At 39.2% G+C, this 21820-nt stretch overlaps 2 protein-coding genes across 2 annotated transcripts; both read left to right on the top strand.

The window, feature by feature from the left end:
* The first annotated feature begins 1643 nt into the window (after window positions 1–1643).
* LOC123251218 (olfactory receptor 4X2-like) lies at window positions 1644–2573 on the top strand. The gene has a single exon (XM_044680423.1). The coding sequence runs from the start codon at window positions 1644–1646 to the stop codon at window positions 2571–2573; it is 930 nt and encodes a 309-aa protein (XP_044536358.1).
* Window positions 2574–12636: 10063 nt separating this feature from the next.
* Window positions 12637–20048, top strand: LOC123252588 (olfactory receptor 4S2-like). Its single transcript, XM_044681867.1, has 3 exons — window positions 12637–12702; window positions 19147–19175; window positions 19292–20048. Exons 1-3 carry the CDS (start codon window positions 12637–12639, stop codon window positions 20046–20048), a joined length of 852 nt encoding a protein of 283 aa, XP_044537802.1.
* The last annotated feature ends 1772 nt before the right edge of the window (window positions 20049–21820 follow it).

The raw sequence follows: 21820 nt of genomic DNA, 5'->3' as shown, positions 1-21820 counted from the left end.
ATATGCCAGGTGGGGGAAACCAGGCTGCTTCTTGGTTAGCAAATTAAGATACAGAGCAAGCTAGTACCCAGGATTAAGATCAACACTTAATTGCCTGACCCACACTCAATTTTTTTCCAAGTATTTTGCATTGTCAAGACCCAAGAGTCTTTTCTCACTGGGGCTTTAGAAATGGACAGAGAAACTGGCTAGAGGAAATTTTCCCAAGAAGATCTGTTAGCATATGTTTACATGTATGTATCTATTCAGCTCTGGAAATAAATTAATCAAGAAACATTTGTTAAGCATCTACTAGAAGGCTGGGCTTCTTAAAGTTTCACCAAGAATTCAATCTCACTGGGAGCGTGTTCCTGGTAAAATGCACTGGTTTGTATGTGTTTAGGTAATAGTCATCTGCCAACTATGCTAAGTTCTGTAAAAACAAAAGGGGGTTTGACTCTGTGAAAGACTTGGAGTTCCATGACCTTAAGGAGACTGAGAAATAGTGATGTCTTCCTTGTGCACCTGATTACTAAATTACTTTGGATGGAGTTCTATGAGGATATGGTTTATTCCAAATTCCATAATAAATGAGCTTCTGCTACTTATGCAATGACAACATTATAATGAAAAACAGCTTTGAAAGTCTTGAGTTCCCTGGTCTATGCAATATCAAACCAGGATTCCAGAGGACTAAGATTAAGCCTGCTACCTTCTTCTTGTCAGAGAGCAAATGAGCTCAAGATGCAGAATGAGGCATATATATTTGGACATGGCCAGCATGACCATGTTTGACTATGAAAATTCCCTAAAGGAGCTTCATTGTTCTTTTTTTTTTAATTGCTCAGTGAAAGGGGAGAGAAAATGAAGAGGAGAGAAAATAAGTTCCTGTCAACTAAAGTGTCCCTCTCCTCAACTTTTAGATAGCTCTAAAGATATATAAAGTATAAATTCCTTGAGGGCAAAAACTATGTTTGTTTCTTTAGCTTTAGTGCTTAGTGTCATGTAATATGTATGTTTACATGTAATGTTTTATTATATTATGCATAACATGTAAAGTTATATATTACACATAATAATATACAGGAGAGCCTTAACGAATACTTGGATGGAATTCTCTGGCCTCGGTTCTATTGGTCATAAAATAAGAGCTTGAGTTCAATGGTCTCTAAGGTGATTTCCAAATAGTAACGGTGACACTTAACTAATCTCAAAGAATGAATTTCTTCTTCTTTATCATTTCACAGGACTCCATCCTAGTAAGCTACCCATGCTTTGTGGCTACCCAAGAACAGTCATTCCATCCAGAGGAGCAGGAGAAAAGAGTTAAAAGCCATAGGTTGGAGGACATTAAGTTTCAACTGTTCTACAGCTCTAGTTGAGTCCTCTTCTTTTCTTCTTCTCTTGTATCTTCCTGATAAATCCTTATCTCAACAATGAGACTCCTTATAGATCTGAAATCTGTACCCCATTGACCTTACATTGTTAATGGTCCTTAAGCTGACTTGGTTTTTGGTTATCACCTGATGAATTTGCCCTTGCATTTACCCTATTGACCACTCTTTATGTAATAGGTGGGGTTGCATTTGACCACTCTTCTGATTTAAGGCTTGAATTATTAAGTAATAAGTCTTGAAGAACTCTTGAACCCTTAACTAGAAATCATGAGGCAGATGAACAATGTAACAGAATTCATTTTTCTGGGGCTCTCTCCCAAACAAGAAGTTCAGAGAGTTTGCTTTGTGGTATTTCTGCTCATGTATGCAGCTATAGTGCTGGGAAATTCTCTCATCGTGTTAACCATCAAAGCCAGCAAAAGCCTTGGCTCCCCTATGTACTTCTTCCTCAGCCATCTGTCCTTTGTGGAGATCTGTTATTCCTCCACCACATCCCCCAAACTCATTGTGGATTTACTTTCTGAGAGGAAAGTCATCTCCCTCGAGGGCTGTATCACACAGCTCTTCTTTATCCATTTCTTTGGTGGCATTGAGATCTTCCTGCTCACAGTTATGGCCTATGACAGATGTGTGGCCATATGTAAACCTCTACACTACATGACAATCATGAGCCAGCAGACGTGTGGCCTCCTATTGGGGATTGCCTGGATGGGCGGCTTCCTACACTCAATTGCCCAAATTCTCCTCATGTTCCGCTTACCCTTCTGTGGTCCCAATGTGATTGACCACTATTTCTGTGACCTGCTCCCTCTGCTGGAACTTGCCTGCACAGATACTTTATTCATAGGCCAGCTCATCGTGGTTAATGGTGGAAGCCTTTCAGTGATTAGTTTCGGGGTTCTCATGGCCTCTTATGTTGTAATCTTGCTACACTTGAGGGGGCACAGCAAGGAGGGACGCCAAAAGGCCCTCTCTACCTGTGCTTCACACATTACTGTAGTGGTCTTATTCTTCGGGCCCTGTATTTTCATCTATATGCGACCCTCCACCACATTTTCTATGGACAAACTGGTGGCTGTATTCTACACAGTGATCACTCCACTCCTGAACCCAGTCATCTACTCCTTAAGAAATGCTGAAGTGAAGAATGCCATGAAGAAACTCTGGGTCAGGGCATTGAAGCAAAGTGAGAAATGAAGTGGATAATGTGGGACCCGGGGCATGCCTTGCCCCAAGTCATAGTGAGAGGAAATGGAAAAGGTAGAATTTATCCAGAGCAGTAGAAAGCTGTTCTTAAGAGTAATATCCTGGAAAATGCTTTAAATAAATTATACGATCTCAACACAAAATGTCTTCCTTTTATTTCATGGATCTATCACAGTTTCTTCGTCAGTATTTCATGGTTGAGGTTTTGGGGGTTGGGGATCTAAGAGGGCTGTATTTTGGTCTGGACCAGTACTTTCAGCAGCAAAAATCATAACTGCTATGGACGCTGCCTCCTACAATGCTATTGAAAGATTGACTTTCTCAGAGTTGTACAATCAGAATGTATTAGAGATGGGGCTTGAAACCACAGATTCCTCACTCTAAGGCTGCCTATTATCTGCCTCTAAATGTATCTATGTATTTATACTGATCAGACTTTTAGCTCTGGGCTCTTAAATTTCCTGGTTCTGGTCAATTGTATCAAGAAGGATGCTGAATCTGAAAGTGAGTGTATTATAATCATGGCTCATCAAGCTAAGAGTATGTATGGAGTTAGGAAAGTCACTTAACCTCCCTAGATCCCCCTTTCCTTATCAGTACTAAAGACAGAAACTCTAGAAATTATTTCTTAGGTACTGCAGAATCCTCCTTATTCTGGATCAATTTGTCAAGTTAGTGATAAGAATTCCTATGGCTTCCATTTACATTAATGGTTATGGTTTCAAAATAGTTTCCTTGTAACATAAGTAAGTAGAATTATGGAAGAGGGATTTAATTTGTTTTGTTTGTCCTTTGACATAGGCAATAAACAAAATACAAAGCATAAAAGTTGAAGAGATATGAATTTGGGCTTGAAATAAAGGAAAAACTTTTTAAAAGATTTAACTGCTTAAAAATGAAATGGTCTCCCTTGAGCAATGATGGTGAACTTATGGCACTGATGCCAAAGATGGCATGCAGCTCTCCTCTCCACCTGCTGATCCCCCAGTTCATTACTAGAAAGGCAGAGGGACTTGGGCAAAGCTGCTCCCCTCCCCTTCTCCACCATGCCCCTCCACCCAGCAGACCAATGAGAACACACGGGGGGTCAGGTGAGGGGTTCACAGGTGGCAGAGCTGGATGGAAGCAGAACACTTGGGCCACTCCCCTCCCCTTCTCTACATTTGCTGAGAACATTCCTCACTTGTCATATAGCAGCCCAATGGGAGTGCTTTCTCCCTCTTCTTTGTGGGATAAGGGGGGAGGGACACTCCCAGAACTTGGTGGGGATGGGGGACATGGCACACAATCTCGGGGGGGGGGGGCATAGCACAAGGTCTGGTGGGGTGGGCCCCTGCACTCTGTCTCTAAAATGTTCACCATCACTGCCCTAGGGAGAAGGTAGCACTGTTTTCAATAGAAGCCTTTATAACAAAAGCTGTACATCATTTAGTTTGACTTCTTCATTTTACAGATCTTGTTGTTCAGTCACTTTGAGTCCTTTCTAACTCTTGAGGATCCCATTGATTTTCTTGGCAAAGATACTGGAGTGGTTTGCCTTTTTTTTCCACCAGCTCATTTTGCAGGTGAAGAAAATGAGATAACTGTTAAGTGACTTTCCCAAGGTCACACAGAGAGCAAGTAACTAAGATTAAAGATTTGAACTTATGACTTTCCAACTCCCAGCCTGGTATCCTATCCACTATTCCACTTAGCTGCCTATTTAACAGATGAGGAAAATTTTATTAAGTGGACTGGACTAGATTGAAAGTTACTCGATAGAATAGAGAAAGGAAGTCACCTCAGGGGCAGAGAGAAGGTAATGAGTTGCATTTTATACAAGGTCAGTTTAAGAGAACCACAAAATAACCCACTAGAGATGTCCTATAAGCTTGGAAAGTATGGAGTAGAATGCAGATATAGAATCAGGACTAGATATGCAAAGTAAACTGGCATCCCAACCCTAGCTATAGGCTAATTGCTAAACCTGAATAGAAACTTCCTCTAAACTGGTTAAACAATCTATGTAGACTTTCCCTAGATATGGTCATTTGCTCCTCTAAGTATAATGAAAAATAGACCATTTGTCTCATCAGTGCCCATAACTGGTCCTGGAAAATCAAGTAGAAGCCCATGTTTTCTATATGGAAGAGAGACAGAATAGAGAAGAAGAGAGGATACCCAACCCTGAATGTGAACTTTCCCAAACTACATATTGGCAAGGAAAGGAAGAGACTGATGGGTGGGAGAAGGGAAAAGAAGGAAATCTTTTTCTGTATTTGACCATATTATGGCACAGTCAATTAAGATCATGAACAATACATTTAGCCTATGAGCTCCACAGCTTCTTCATCTGTAAAATGGAGATAAAAAAGTATATATCTGCACCTGTGATTCCATTGGTATAGAGAGCTCTAAGCTAAAGAAACTCCCTCTAATATTAGATTACTGGCCTTTCACCTCAATTTGCATAATTAGAGAGCTGCTTAGGGCACTGGAAGGTTCTGTAACTTGTCCAAGGTCATACAACCAGTATGTGTCAGAGGCAGGACTTGAATTGCAGTCTTTGGGGGTTTAATACAAGATCTTTACCAATCACAATATGCTGACTCCTCTGAAGAATTTGGAGGTAGCAATGCCTGTAATACCTAAGTCACACAAGTATCATGAGACTCAAATGAGATATGCATAAAACATTTTTCAAACTGAGAAATAACATACATGTCAGCTGTTCTTTTTGGAGGGAAAAGTAGGAAAACCAATCATAGCAAAAAATGGTTATTAGATGCAAAAGGAAGATCCTATGGAGAATCTACAGAGAATAATCTAATATCTTCCTTGCTCCCATCTCTTCCTCCCCCAATATTCTTTATAAGCATTTCCTTGGGCAAGTTATTTTTAATGATGTAGGGGGATCAAAAGGAAATATATTATCACACTATTATAAATCAAGGTTAGATTAATATTTAAATTCTTTAGTTTTGCATAGGATAGAACAAGATGGCGGCAACAGTCACAACTTTAAATATTAACCTCAACCTCTATTTAAAAATTTTCTAAATTATCAGTATGTACATTATCAATAACTAGAGGTTATCTATTTTTAAAAAATAAAAGCTTAGGCCTTCCCTTTTCTTTTAAACCTTTACCTTCCATCTTAGAATTAATACCAAGTATTGGTTCCAAGGCAAAAGAGAGTAAGAGTGAGGCAATGAAGATCAAATGACTCTCCCAGAGTTACACAGCTAGGAAGTGTCTGAGGACAGATTTGAACCCAAGACCTCACATCTCTAGACCTAGTTCTCAATCCACCACTTCCATGAGCTTAGACCTTTTCACATGGATGGATGGATGGATGGATGGATGGATGGATGGATGGTAGACTGTTGGGGTAAAAGAGTAGAGGGTGAACAGATAGATGGATAAATGAGATATGCCAAACTTCTAAGTTGCCTTGGGCTAGAACGATGATGGCAAACCTATGACACACTGATGACATGCAGCCGCATGCTGCCTCATAAAGAGAAGTATGGAGCCGCATGCTGAGGATGAAACATTTGCTGTAGTGTTAGTGTAGACACTCTGTGCACTATAGATGACAATTCTACCTGTGTTAATTTACCTATTTTGGTTCATTAAAATACAATTATATATTACAGTTATACATTTTTGTTATTTAAACTATAAATATCATGAAATTATGGTGTTTTTTCCTCAAAGTGACACACCACCCAAGTTATGCTCATTTTTTGGCAAATTTTGACACACCAAGTTCAAAAGGTTGCCCATCACTGGGCTAGAAAGTTGTTCACCCATCCTTTTATGTTTTTTGTGGCTCTAGAATTCATTTCGAGGCATTATTTTAAAGTTGTTTAGGATCGAAAGCCAGGCCCAGAGACAGGAGGTCTTGGGTTCAAATTTGACCTCAGACACTTGGCAGCTGTGTGACCCTGAACAAGTCACTTAACCCCCATTACCTAGCCCTTACCACTCTTCTGCCTTAGAACCAATACCCAATATTGATTGACAGAAGGTAAGGGTTATTTAAACAAATAAATATAAATAAATTTAAAAAGTTGTTTGGATGGGAATTTGGGGAAACTCAGGCAAGCCTCTGTCTTTTCTCCATCCTCTTGGCTCTGCCCCTATTTGGAAGTTTATAAGCTTAAACTTACCTCATAAAGCATTCTGTATTTTTTTTACCTTTGAAGTCTTTATCATATATTATTGAATATTCTAATTATTTGTGTTTGTGTGTTATCATTACTAGATAATGAGACCATATCTTGTTTAATCTTCATATTTCCTCTAGCTCCCAGTACCTTGCTCAGTAGGCAGGCTACTATACCCCTTATCCAGCCTCACTCCTTTGCCCAGCTTCCCTGTTTCTTTTAAGGATATCACCATCCTTTCAGTAGCTCCAGTCCCCAGCCTTAGTATTACATTTGACTTCCTAACTTGACCTTCTAACATGTCGTATCCTATTAATTTTAAGTATGATTGATCTTTTGTTCACAATATTTCCTGCACCACTCCATGTCTACCCTCACATTATTACCCCCTGCTTCAGTCTCCCATCTCCATTATCTAAAGATTTTTTAGCTTCCTAATTCCTTTGGGTCTCTCCAATCTTTCCTTTTCTCATCTATCCTCCACACGACTATCAAATAAAAAGATTAAAAATGCAGATCTAACCTTGTCACTTTCCTACCCAAAAATCTACAGTGTTTCTAGAATAAAATACAGAATGCTCATTCTTACATTTAAAGTTATCCACAATCTGCCTTCTACCTTCCTTTCCAATTTTGTTTCACATTTCTCCCTTTTACACATTATACATTCCATTCAAATGTTTTAGGTTGATTCTCTGTCAAGATCTATTTATCATCTCCAATAATCTGATAAGGATGGCTTAGTTGATAAGGAAATAATGGGAGACCATCTTGACTGTTAACTCATAGCTGCTTCTCCGAAGTGCCATTGAGTCACAAATTTATTATATAAGAAATTCAAACTCCCTTTCACCCAAAAGCACAAGAATAGTTTCCCACAACTACACAGAGCTGTATTTTTAACATAGACAATACAACAGGCTTAGAAACTTCAAGGTAAAGATAAGAACCAGGCTGAACCTTCAGCTATATTTGTTATGACCAAGCCAAGTCTGAGAATACTTTTCTCAGGGGAAAATGCCCCAGCTAAACTAAGGTTTCGGCCTTGGCTGCATTTCTGACCAAAGGGGAAGAATGTTAACCTCTTAAATTCTGGTTTGCTAGGAACTTAAAGCTTTTCAATAAGACCACAATACTTTTCAACAAGAAATCACAAGGATCACAAAAAAGGTCAAAAGAGGAGTCTCCAATTTTTATCTATTCTCTTATTGGCTTCCTACAGTTTTACATATTTGATACTGCATTAGTCATTCAACAAAATCTTATTAAAATAATAGTATGTGCTAGGCAGTGAGGATACAAGGACAATCTCTACTCTTATGGAGCTTATGTTCTGATGGAGGAGGATACTACTCAACCTCCCATCTCCTGCAAAGGTTGTTCTTCCATTTTTTGAATGTCTGACCTCATATCTACCTTTTAGATTATTAGCTTCTTTCAAATCACAGCTCAAGTTCTACCTTTTATGTGAGGCCTTTCCTGATCCCCTCACCCCCACTAATTAGAGCTTTCTAAATAGTGGAATTAGTTTTATAGTTTTGTATATATTTAGCATTTTGCCTGTCTAGATGCCACATCCCCTGGCAGAATGCAAGCTTCTTGAAGGCAGAAACTTTTCTTTTCCTCTTTTTTGTATTCTCAGTCCTTTGTACACTGCCTGATACATGGTAAATGCTTCACAAATATTTGTTTATTTGAATTGACAGGAGTCATTTACACACTTTTCATTAAACTTGGATTCAAAATATAAGAAAGGAGGCTGATAAGATAATAGACAATCATCCTTAACTGCAAAGTGGGCTAGAACAGGACATCCAGGGTAATTGGGTTTCTGAGTGTCCCAAAACTCTAGAGTAGACACTTGGCACATCCTCTTCCCAGTGGCCTTTCTCACCTGACCAGTGCAGCAGAAAACTGAACTGTTTCTTGGCCCAAAGCTTCCAAATATAAAAACTCTTGGGAACTCATTATTTTGGTCAATGATGGCAGGGACAATGCATTTCCAGTAGCTCCAGAGTCACCGGGGAATCCAGGGACCTGTCTCTCTATCCCAAGATGTAGCACTTTAATTTGAAGGGAATCACCATTCAAGATGCCTGCTGACCTCAGAGCAAGAGGGAGCTAACTTTGGGGCCATCTGGTAGTTTCAATCAGTGTGGCATGGGATCCTATTAAGGATACAGTAATATAAGGCTCAGGGAACTTCTCTTGTTTCCTCACTAATACTTTCTAGTCTGTATCCTCAACAGAATTTGATTTCCTAAATTGGAAACAGAAAGGGAAAGAAATAGTATTTTACTTGGAGACTGCTCTTCCATGAGCCACTGACACTGTGCCTTCCATGCAGCTGATGCCCTTTAAAGTGGAAGAAATTACAGGGATGTAAAAGACAGGAGATGAATAGGAACCAGAAACACCTTAAAGACAATTGAAATCTTGCCAGTAAGTTAATGTCTCTGAACTTTCATCATTCTCTGCTGCATTTAGCCTCTTACTAAGGCATGAATATATATGTGCTAGAACATACTTAGCCCAACTGAACTGATCCAGGAAAAGGGACCAGCCTGTACAGCTTTCCCTCTGGTACTGATAATTATTTTTTGTTCAGTCTCTTCACCACTCCATTCAGGGTTTTTTTTTTGGCAAAGATACTGGAGTGGTTTACCACTTTCTGCTCTAATTCATTTTGCTGAATAGGAAACTGAGGCAAATAGAAGTTAAGTGATTTACCCAGGGTCTCATGGCTAGTAAATGTCTGAAGTCATATTTGAGTTTACGTCTTCCTGACTCCTTTCCCCAAACTCTATCCACCATGCCACCTAGCTGCCTTTTTTCACTAGTTATTATTTTTTTTAAATCCTTACCTTACATCTTGGAATCAATACCGTTTGTTGGTTCCAAGGCAGAAGAGTGGTAAGGGCTAGGCAATGGGGGTCAAGTGACTTTCCCAGGGTCACACAAATAGGAAGTGTCCAAGGCCAAATTTGAACCCAGAACCTCCCATCTCTGGACCTGGCTCTCAATCCACTAAGCCACCTAGCTGCCCACCTTTTTCACTAATTATTGACAATAATGGGCTTAGAAGAAAATGACTGGGCCTGTGATTTCAGTGATTTAGGGAACATTCATAAAGATAGGAAACTATCAGTGAAGATTAGTACTTTCTATGCATTTTATGCTTTTAGAAAAGTAATTGCCCAGATCAATGAGAGGATGGGACTTATTAGGACAAGGTTATGCAGCCAGTATGTCAAATGGAGGAATTGAAGAGAAGCCTTCCTAGCACAACACTGGCTCTCTTTTCTCTACACCACACTGCCTGTCATTATTATAAGAGGCTAATTATATAATATTTACATTTCACAAAGTACATGATTTACATGATCTCATTTGACCTTCAAAACAACTCTGTTAAATGTGTGCTGTTATTATTATACACATTTTGTATATTAAGAAAATAAAGGTGAGGGGAGATCAAATGACTTGCTCATTCACACAGGAAGAAAAAAGGAAACATAAAGATGGGATTGGAACCTGATCTTTCTGATTCCAAATTCAGAACCTTAATCAATTTTTCACTTGCTGACCAAGGATTCTTCTACTTTGTACCCCAATTCAATCTCTTTTTTAAACCAAACCTGCAGATTAGAACCTGTAGTCTATAATCTTAGAGTGTTGTGTGGGGACACTGAGAAGTTAATTTTCTCAGGGTAATAGAGTCAGGATATGTCAAATATGGGCCTTGAACCAAGGCCTTCCTGATGCTGAAGCCAGCTCAATCTGTATGATGTCACTCTGCTTCTCACTGAACCGCACTGATGCCATATCTCAGTCCCTAAAGAAATTCTTTAAGTCTTTTCCTATATCTCAAGTTCATTTGTCCCCACTATACATATATCATGAATGATTCCCCCTCCTACTTTAGTAAGAAGAAGAAAGTTAACATGAGTTCTTTCTTCCCACCCACTCCTCTTTCTTGTCACTTTTCCATATTATTACACATCATCTTTTCTTTGCCTCCCAACCTAGAAGAAGTAGTATCACTTCTCTTCCCTAATCCTAAGTCCTCTCTTTGTGACTTTGATCACATTCCCTCCTGCCTATTCCAAGATATTGCTCCAGTCATTATTTCCCGCATCCTCTACCTATCTCCCATCAGTGATTCTTTCCATCACTAATGGCTCCTTGAATAAATTAATGAATAATCAAAGCTTGGGGTTCCCCACTCCATTTTACCATTATCTTTTTTCGTATCTTTCACTGCTAAATGTCTGCAAAGCTCTATCACCATTTCAAGGATATGCTGGAGCCTTCTCAAAACAGCTCCTGAAAGCCAGCTGTAAAATTTTCCTTGTGAGCATCTACTCCTTAGAAATTAGCAAACACTGCCAATCAAGGCTTGATTGACTATTTTGTCAATTGGCCAGACTTAACAGAGTTGTGGAGAAATGATAATGCAGATCATTAATATTTAAAAGTGTGTCATGTGTACATTTTTTTTGGAGAATCAATTGTTAAATATTAACCAGTATGCCTCTTCTTTGTTTCCCCTCACTCTTCAACCACCTATATAGATAAGTCTTGCACTTCCAGTGACTTTAAAGAAACATTTCCTAAAAATTTACCATTGCTCCTGTAACAACTAAATCTATATATTTTTTTCTTTATTCATCTCTTGGATCCCTCTGCATCATGTGGCATTGTTGGTTACTCTTCCTTATGGAAATTCTCAATTGGATTTCAGAGTCATTATTTGCCTTTTTTTATTGTTACCTTTTATTTTTGCATCATCTGATTTTCTCTATATCTCTTCCCATTATGACAAAGTTTTGTTTGTTTGTTTGTTTTTTAAATTTTAACACCCTTACCTTCCATTTTGGAGTCAATACAGTGTATTGGCTCCAGGGCAGAAAATGGTAAGGGCTAGGCAATGGGGGTGAAGTGGCTTGCCCAGTGTCACACAGCTGGTAAGTGTCTGAGGTCAGATTTGAACCTAGGACCTCCCGTCTCTAGGCCTGGCTCTCAATTCACTGAGCTACCCAGCTGCCCCCAATTTAACCTTTTTAAACTTTAAAGATGGAGGAGTTCATCATTAAAATGGATGAAATTCTCTATTAAGCTTATACCATTGTTGAGAGGAAAGTGCTTTTCAAAAATTAGAGAACTATGGAAATTTGAGTTATAAACAAGTAAAAGATAATGTGAAGAGAAAAGGAGTACTAAAAATAGGGGAAACAGGAAAGGCTTTATAAAGGAGAATGTTGCTCTTCAGATGAACTTTGAAGTGAGCTCAGTGGGGATGAGAAAGGAATTCTTTCCAGGCACATGAGTCTAGTTCCCTCTTTCACTATCTTTAAAAGATGAGTTGGACTAAATGGTCTTATAGTTCTGAAATTCTGTGATTCTGGCAACTGATATGACTTCTAGGATCATTTGTCATATTATATGCATTTTATGTGAATATGGAAATGTGTGCTTATTTTTGTGTATGTTTGCAAAGCTATCTATATCAATTATAAATAGTATTAAGAAATGAGCTGCCTTCTAGGAAACTGGAGATATGAGTCTGAAACTCAGGGGCAGAGATATAGATTTGAAAGTAAACCACATTAAAGTGGTAGTTGAAACCATGGGTTTCATGGTTTCATGAAACCATGGGTGGGGTTGTTGAGAGAGAAAGAATGTGGAGAGAGACAGAAGAGCAGGGGAAGCTGAGAGCAAACTATTGGAGAACACCCATATTAAGGAGTCAGGAAAAGATTAAAGATTCAGCAACAGAAACAGGAAATTATGAATCCAGGTAATTACTGTGTTATGGTAGGTAAGAAATATCATGGACTGGGTGGAGTTCTAAGAATCAAGTTGATTTAGAAAGTAGGGTAAAGTGGGGAGTACATTCCAAGATGGCGAGTGTGGGTTGCTACACACCACTTGTCCATGGTCCTGAAGGCAAAGCAACATGTATTTCAGTACATATGTAACTATTTCTGGGCACTGGGATACAAAGAAAGACAAGAAGCAGATCCTTCACTCAAGTACACAGTCTAATAGACAACATAGAACTAGCTGTGTGCATACAAGATACACATACAGAGAAAATTGGAGATAACGGCCAGAGAGAAGGCATGAACTGTAGACAAATACATTCCAAGTTCTTTAGCCAATGGTCTAAGGAAATCATTTTGTCAGCTTGGGGTTTTATCAAGCAGGATATTCTATGACTTTGAATAAGATCGTCAAGTGACTTTGGTAACTACAGGTTTCTTTAGCTGGATTCACTTTGTGGGCAAAAGAATCCTGTCTTCCAGAGTATGTTTTATATCCATGAATCTGTCTGCCATGAAATCAAGGAGCATCTCAGCTATCTCTCTTTGGAGTTCTAAACCTGAAATTGCCAAAAATTGAGAGACAAGAGGAAATACAACTATATTATAGTATGAAGAGCACTGACCTAGCTGCTAAGGAACTTGGGTTCTAGTCCTCATTCTATCAGTTAGCTGTGGCACTTTAAACAAATCACTTCTCTCTGGGTGTCATTTTCTTTACCTGTAAAATGAGAATGTGGGATTAAATGGACCATAAACATCCTTCCAACTCTGTGTCTATATTCAGAGTCCAAAGGTTTCTTCCAGCTCTCACATTTTATGTTCCAGCTTCCTTTATAAAATTACATATTATTGACACCTTTTGTCCATTCATACAAATCATTTCCTGCTCCATATTAGGTAAAATCTCCCCTATATTATAATTTTCCCTCCAGCTATAACATTCTAGGATCTATGGTTATTCTAACTCTTGTATTTTATTCCCCATGTTCACAAAATCACAAAGTCTCAGGATCTTAGAGATGAACCAGAGTGATCATACCTGAATAAGAATTCCTCTTGATATTTTCTTCCACATGAAGATATATGAAGAGAAATACACTATTTTGCACATGCCATGCCTCCCTCACCTCTTGCCCCAAGCAGGCCAATTCCATTTTTGGACAGCTGTGATGGTTAGGAAATTTTTTCCAAACCCTAAGTCTAAATCTACATCTGTTCATCTTTCACCCATTGTTCCTATTTCTACCTTATAAGGTCAAACAGAATAAATCTAATCCCTCTTTTACAAGAGACCCCTTCCAAAGCTAGAAGATACTTGCCACGTTTTCTTGAACTCTTCTTTTCTTGGCAAAAATTGTCCCATTTCTTTAACCAATCTTTGTAAGATATGTCCTCTAGGGGGCAGCTGGGTAGCTCAGTGGAGTGAGAGTCAGGCCTAGAGACAGGAGGTCCTGGGGTCAAACCTGACCTCAGCCACTTCCCAGCTGTGTGACCCTGGGCAAGTCACTTGACCCCCATTGCCCACCCTTGCCAATCTTCCACCTATGAGACAATACACCGAAGTACAGGGGTTTGAGAAAAAAAAAGATATGTCCTCTACTTGTATCATTTTTCTTTGCCCCTTTCTGAATCGTGCTAGTTTGTTTTGTATTTCTTAAAATATAGCTAAAATTCAGCACCATATTCCATGTGAGACCCGACTGGAGAAGAATGTGATTCTGAAGAAAATGTTTCTCAAATTAGCTTTGGTTAGCATTTGTTCTTTGGGCTATATCATTCCAGAGGCACACATTGAGTTTGTAGGGCACTAAAAGCCTCAACCATTTCTCATAGGAATTATTATTTAATCATGTCTTCTCCACCTTATATTTATGAATGTGATCTTTTTTTAACATAGCTGTGGAATTTTATAAATATCCATTAAATGTGAACTTTTTTGATTCCACCTCTTCATTTAGCTTGTTGACATCTTTTTAGATATGAACTCATCAGACATCAAGCATTTTATCATTTGTAAATCCAACAAGCATGCCTTCATATGTATTGTAAGAATAGAATACTTTTTAAATGGGAAAAAAGGTTAGATATCTGGGGCCCTCCACTAGATACTTCTCTTCAAGTTGCCATTATTTCATTAATAGTAGCTCTTTGAGTCAGGTAAGTCATTAATCTGAAATTGCTTAAGCACCTCCTTTGTGTCTCCAGGCCCTATGCTAAGTGTTAGGAATAAAAAAGAAAGGCAAAAGAACAGCCTCTGCTTTCAAGAAACCCACAGTCAAATGAGGGGGAGACAACAGGCAAGCAGCTATGTACAAATAAGATACTGTAAGAGGCATAAGTTTAAAAGTAGGTATGTAAGCAGGCTAGGAAAAGCCTTAGCTGGAGGTCATGGACATTCTGAATAGAATGCAGGGGAAGGAGGAAGTGGCTTGTGCCTGAGAAGGACTCCATGGTGATTGGCACAAACTGTTGCTGACTCTGGGAGATCTCAGAGCTAAGGGAGTTGTATCCAGATTCCCTGGGATTCTGAGAGTGGTGAAGGCTTACAGCAGAGGACGTCAGACCTGCAGAGCAGCACTGAGTAGGGAAGTGGTTTGTGATCTGGTGGACAGCATTGCAAACTTTCTCTCCCTACCTGGATACCTTGGATCACCTGATCTGGTGGCGTTGACTCCTGGCATCCTGAAACCATCCCTGGATTAGCTGTGAGATCCCAAGTAAAGCCACCTTCAGGTCCTCAGCTAAGCTGACCAAACCTGGCTGGAACCAGGTTGAGAGGAACTTTCCCCTTGTGACTCCAGTACAACTTTCTTTGGGCCCTGCCTTGCTTAGATCATAGGAGAGTGTAGTCAAGTCCTTCCCCTGCCCCTGTGGTTTGCCCTTAGCTTTTAAGTGTAGTCAACCCTATTCCCATTCTCAATCTTAGTTTGTCCTTGATTAAATGTGTTGCCTTAACTTATAAACTCCTGCCTTTACTTTGCTGATTACCATAGGCCTAGTCTTGGTGCTTCAGAGTGGCAGTTGGACCTAACAGCCAGTTCAGTAACAGATACCCCTTTGCTGTTAAACTTTAGTCTCCCTACTTGTTGGGCCCCTTCCTGTCACTTCTGTCTCTCACACCCACCTGGACCCCTATTTACTGCTCAAGGCACCTTTCCCTGGTTTCTCCCTTAACAATACATACAGGATAATTTGGAGCTGATCAGAGAGGGAAGGTACTAAGATGAAGGAGGACTGGGGAAGGTTTCTAGCAAGAAGTAGAATGTGAGCTAAGATTTGAAGGAAGCCAGGGAAACTAGGAGGTGAAGATGGGGAGGGAGTACATTTTAGGCACAAGGAAGAGGAAGTAAAAACACTCTTAAAGGAATTGGAGAGTCACTGGAAAGAAAGAGAAAGAAAATAAGTTTCACTGGATCAAAAATTATATGGAGGGGAGCAAGGGATGAAAAGACTAGAAAGGCCAGACTATGGCAGGTTATAAAGACAAATCCTGGAGGTAATAGAAGGATACAGAGAGACTTAGGCTTTAGAAATTTCAATTTGACTGCTGAGTGGAAAATGGATTGGAGTTTGGAAAGACAATATTGGGAGCTCAATCAGCAGATTGCAGCAATAGTCTTGGTATGAAGTCCTGTTCCAGGGTGATTTCAGTGTCAGAGGTGAGAATGGGGCAAATATGAGATATTTTATGAAGGTAGAAATAATAGTACTAGAAAACTGATTGGATAAGGCGAGTGAGTAGAAGTTGAGAATGACAACTAAGTTTTGAACCTACATGACCAGGAAAACGGGGATAGGGAAGTTAGGAAGAGGGGAGAGTTTGAGGGGAAATAATGATTTCCATTTTGGGTCAGGCCATTCACATGATTCTGAATCTAGTTAACTTTTTATCATCTAGTTCAGTGATGGGCAAACTTTGTAAAGAGGGAGCCAAAGGAAAGGAAATGCTCATCTGTCAATCTGTTTCTAAGGCAACACTTTCAAAGTTTCATTGTATTGTATCCTACTCATTGTATTCTTCAGATTAGGAATAATGTTGAGTAGCCGGATAGAACATTTCAGCCCACACACACACACACCTGGCCATAGTTTGCCCATCACTGATCTAGTCTCTTCTCCTCATCCGCACACATAATGTCAAAGGATTTTTTAAATGCTTTGACAAAAATCTAAGTATTCTATGTTTAAAACAGCCCTCTGATTAAGGTTAATCTGGTAATGCTGTGAAAATATGACATTTGACAATTGCTCCTTCCTCTTCTAAATGCTTAAAGAAAACTTTCCCTTAATCATATCTTTGAAAATTTATTCCAGAAATGAAAGTCAAATTTACTTGTTAATGTTTTTTCTGATTACACTCCACTCACTCTTTAATGAAAATTTGTACATTTGCCCTTTTCCAGTCCTGTCACACCTCTCCCATTTTCTAAAATAATAATAAAAGGGGGCAGCTGGGTGGCTCAATGGATTGAGAGTCAGGCCCAGAAACAGGAGGTCCTGGGTTCAAATCTGAATTCAGACACTTCCTAGCTATGTGACCCTGGGCAAGTCACTTAACCTCCATTGCCTAGCCCTGACCACTCTTCTGCCTTAGAATCAACATCCAGTATTGATTCTAAGACAAAAGGTAAGGGTTTTAAAAATAAAATAATAATTACAGCAACAATAATAGGTGCAATTTATATCATGCTTAAATTTTTTTCAAAGCACATTACCTAGCACATTGTAGATGCTAACTATGTGCTTATTGTCAGATTCATGACTAATTTTACATCCCTGATCTCCTTTGGTCTTTGGAAGATCACCAATAGCCTCTCAGCAATCTGATCAGACCTGCCACTTCTCAAATACCAACTTGGGTAGGAAGACTCCCACTTCCCCCTGCTGCTGCTACTTAAGCCTTCTCCTCTCAGATTACCTTCTTTCTACTCTGGACATATCTTGCATATACCAATTTAAGTATATGTTGTCTCCGCAATTAGGATATAAACTCTTAGTTGCCAGGGACTATTTTTGTCTTTGTATTCTCAGAATTTAGCACAGTGCTTGGCACACAGTCATCACTTACTAAATGCTTATTGATGGATTGTTTGCTCTAGACCTGGGATGCATTAGATCTAGTCCTGGTGAGTTAAATTTCTTCGGGACAAGTGGATTCTAATTCCTCCCTTATCTAGGGCTTTGCCTCCCAGCTAAGGTTTTTTTTCTCTCTGTGTTCTGTGTTCTATACTGTCTTCTACCTGGGGTGTTCTGTGATCTGTGTTCTAAACTCCCTTCCAGTGCTAACAGTTTCTGAGTTTATCAGATACATTTATAAAGGATCAGCCATTCTGGACAGTGACAGGAGTGAGAGAAATGAGATGAAGAGTTACTATGGTGGTGACAAAATTCAGTTGATGAAAGGCACTGCTCAGTCATCTCCCTGTTTGAATTTGTTTCCATGGAAACTGTCATGGAGCCTCTTTCCGCCTCCCTTCCTGATGGCTAAGTGTGGTCAAGGCACAAAGACACACAGATATCAGAGCTGGAAGGAACTTCCTCATTTTACAGGTGAAGAAACTGAGATCCAGCGAAGGAAAGGGAAATATCCAGAGTCACCTAAGTGCATTGCAGGGCTAATATTTGAATCCAAATTGCTTGGCTCTTAGTCCTGTCTCTTTCTATGACATCAGAACATATCAGTGAGAAATGAAAGCTGCTATTGAGCATCTTTCCTACTGATAATTACTTATTGCTCCTTTCTCCAACAGGAGATACTGTTTCTCCTACAAAGAGTGAATCAAGGGACAGCAAGGTAGCACAATGGATAGAGCATAAGGCCAGCAGTCAAGAGGACCTGAGTTCCAATCTTGCCTCAGATACTTCCAACCCATGTGACCCTGGGCAAGTTGCCCAATTGCCTCACCCCTACCATTCTTCTGTCTTAGAACTGATACTTAGTACCAATTCCAAAACAGGTGGCAAGGGTTTAAAAAAAGAAAGTTGATCAGATATATCAGTTTTCTTTGTTTATTAATTTTGAAAAGAGACAATGTAGCATAAGATTCAGGAAGACCTATGTTCAAATCCTTCTCATATTACCAACTGTGTGACCTTTAGATATCCCCCTACTAAATTATAGAGGGGGTGTAACCTCTTTTTTTGTTTTTGGAGTCATGGGTATTTCCCACAATAGCAATTTTCCAAAAGGAACTGGAAAGGACTAGGATACTCCTTTTCTACAGGCTTCCTAAATGACTTTGGGTGAATCAGCGTCTGGGTCTCGGTTTCTTCATGCAAAATTGAGGAATTGAACTTAGACGGCCTCTGAAGTCTCTCCCAAGAATACATCAATGTGTTCTATGATCTTTCATACATTGAGAGTAATTTTAAATTTTTGACTGCATTTATTTCATCACACAGTGTATCACTGAACTAGAACTTCAGAGAAGAAGTGTTGGTAAAAATTGGCAGTGACTTCACATATGACCCCAAATTAATGATGTTTTTGTTGCTTCATACCTTCAGGTAAATTGGCATGGTATGCCTTACTTGAAAATTGTCAAGATCTCATGGAAAGTAATGTCACAGAATTTATTCTGACAGGACTGTCCCAGATTGAGGAGGTGCAGCAAGTGTGCTTTTATCTCTTCCTTCTTTTTTATACAATCATCATCTTTGGGAACTTTCTTATTATCATGACCATCAGGGTTAGCCCAAATCTCAACTCTCCCATGTACTTCTTCCTTAGCTTCTTATCTTTTGTTGACATTTGCTACTCTTCTGTCACTGCTCCAAAGCTGATTGTGGACTTCCAAGCCAAGGTCAAGACCATCTCCTTTGTAGGTTGCATGGCTCAGCTCTTTGGGGGCCATTTCTTTGGCTGCACAGAGATCTTCATCCTCACAGTAATGGCCTATGACAGGTACGTGGCCATCTGTAAGCCACTACACTATACGACCATTATGGATCAAAGAGTCTGTACCATATTGATGGTGAGTTCTTGGGTGGGAGCCTTTACTCATTCTATTATACAGACCCTTCTCACGGTCCGGTTGCCCTTCTGTGGTCCCAACATGATTGATCATTTCTTTTGCGATGTCCATCCCCTCTTGAAGCTGGCCTGCACAGACACTTATGTGGTGGGGGTCATTGTGATGGCCAACACTGGAATGATATCCTTGACCTGCTTCATCATTCTTGTTGGCTCTTATGCTGTCATACTTCTCTATCTCAGGAGCCACTCTGCAGAGGGGAGGCGTAAGGCCCTCTCCACCTGTGCTTCCCATGTCATTGTGGTCATTTTGTTCCTTGTACCCTGCATCTTCATCTACATGCGGCCCTCAACCACCTTCACAGAAGATAAGATGGTTGCTGTGTTCTATACCATCATCACCCCTATGTTGAACCCATTGATCTATACCCTGAGGAATGCAGAGGTAAAGAATTCCTTGAAGAAGCTGTGGAGCAAGAAAATGATGGGAGAGGCAAGGAAAGACCTTAAATGAGACTTACATATGGGTATACCAGCTAAAGAGGGTTGGTAGAAGAACGTTCTACCAATTTTCTTTTAAACTTGTCACTCAAATGACCTAGTAAAGACCATGTCATTCTTAACACTCAAATCAATCCTCTCTTTATTGTGATTTCTTTCATTTTGTCCTTTGTTCATTTATTTTAAACTCTTACCGTCCATCTTGGAATCAATACTGTGTGTATTGGTTCCAAGGCAGAAGAGTGGTAAGGGCTAGGCAATGGGGGTTAAATGACTTGCCCAGGATCACACAGCTGGGAAGTGTCTGAGGCCAGATTTGAACCTGGGACCTCCCATCTCTAGATCTGGCTCTCAATCCACTGAGCTGCCCAGCTGCTCCCCCTTTGATCATTTAAACAGCAGATAACACCGATAATGCCTCACTTGGTCCTGTTCAGCAAAGAGCCTCTGGTTTTCATGAGTGCCATATTCACACACACACACACACACACACATACACACACACACACACTACTCTCTTAGATCATGGCTACATCCAGAGTTTTAATATTAATATTAACTTAGAATATCTTTTGTTATTTACTTAATATTTAATTTTCCCCTAATTACATGTATATACAATTTTTTTAAGACCCTTACCTTCCGTCTTGGAGTCAGTACTATGTATTGACTCCAAGGCAGAAGAATGGTAAGGGTAGGCAACAGGGATCAAGTGACTTGCCCAGGGTCACACAGCTAGCAAGTGGCTATATACAATTTTTAACATTTGTTTTTATTATAAATATTATCTCAAAAATTGCAACCATTTGTCTCACTTGATCATCACAACAAACCTGGAAGATAGCCTATAGAAATTTTCTTGTCTGAGCTCCTGAAATCTCTTTCTTCACTCTTTTTCAGAGTGTGTTACTGTTGATAAACTCTTTTTGTTCCATCCTCCAGTTCTATCATCTTCACTTATAAAGCGATCAAGACTTCTTTTAAATGAGTTGTTCTTTCAATTTATTTTGCTTTCTATTTTGGACTATTGACTTCAAGCAAAACAATGCCATTTTGGAGAAAATCCATATTCTCATTAAAATTTTCCATACTTCTCTCCAGGCTCTGGGATTATTTTTTCCTGTGGAATTATTTTTGATCATGTCACTTTGAAAAAATTAATGCCATATATTTTAATAAATAGATCCTCAGAATGTTTATTACATAATTTGACCTTTCATTACAATTTCCATTTTCATTCTGGGGTTACTGTTCATCGATTTTTCCCCCTCTTAGTGTCTTCTCTTTTTTATTTTAATATATAATATTTACTAATTATTAGAATTCTTCTCTCTCATCTTTACTAATTTTCTTGTCAGTTTCTTTTGCAGCTCTGAAAGAATAGTGTCTTTCCTGAGACTCTTATTTTCCAGCTGTCTTTTAAATAAATATACATGGTGTCCCAAAAGTCTCAGTGAAGTTTTTAGCTTTGATATCTTAAAATTTCACTAAAATGTTTTAAAGGTTTAATAGCCTAAAACAACACTGAAACTTTGGGGACATCATTTATATCTGTAGAGAAGCATAGAACTTGGGTGGTGATGGTCTTTTTGTACATTTCCCTTGTCAGACTACATCTACAGGATTATCTATTGTCCATGACACCACATATAAATATATGTGCGTATATAAATATATAAGCATGCAAATGTATATACTCATATGTATACATGTTTGTATATATATGTATGTTTGTGTGTATATAAGCATACACATACATATATGTATATGTGTGTGTGTGTATAT

This window comes from Gracilinanus agilis, chromosome 6 (assembly GCF_016433145.1).
Source record: "Gracilinanus agilis isolate LMUSP501 chromosome 6, AgileGrace, whole genome shotgun sequence".
Classification (NCBI taxonomy): domain Eukaryota; kingdom Metazoa; phylum Chordata; class Mammalia; order Didelphimorphia; family Didelphidae; genus Gracilinanus; species Gracilinanus agilis.
Note: the sequence above shows the minus strand (reverse complement) of the source record. Positions and strands in the feature narration are given on the sequence as shown.

Coding starts and splice junctions, on each gene's coding strand:
- LOC123252588 (XM_044681867.1), top strand. CDS start 12,637: ATGGCGAGTGTGGGTTGCTACACACCACTTGTCCATGGTCCTGAAGGC. Junction 12,703..19,146: donor GCAAAGCAACATGTATTTCA/GTACATATGTAA, acceptor TTATTCTGACAG/GACTGTCCCAGATTGAGGAG. Junction 19,176..19,291: donor AGATTGAGGAGGTGCAGCAA/GTGTGCTTTTAT, acceptor CTTCTTCCTTAG/CTTCTTATCTTTTGTTGACA.
- LOC123251218 (XM_044680423.1), top strand. CDS start 1,644: ATGAGGCAGATGAACAATGTAACAGAATTCATTTTTCTGGGGCTCTCT.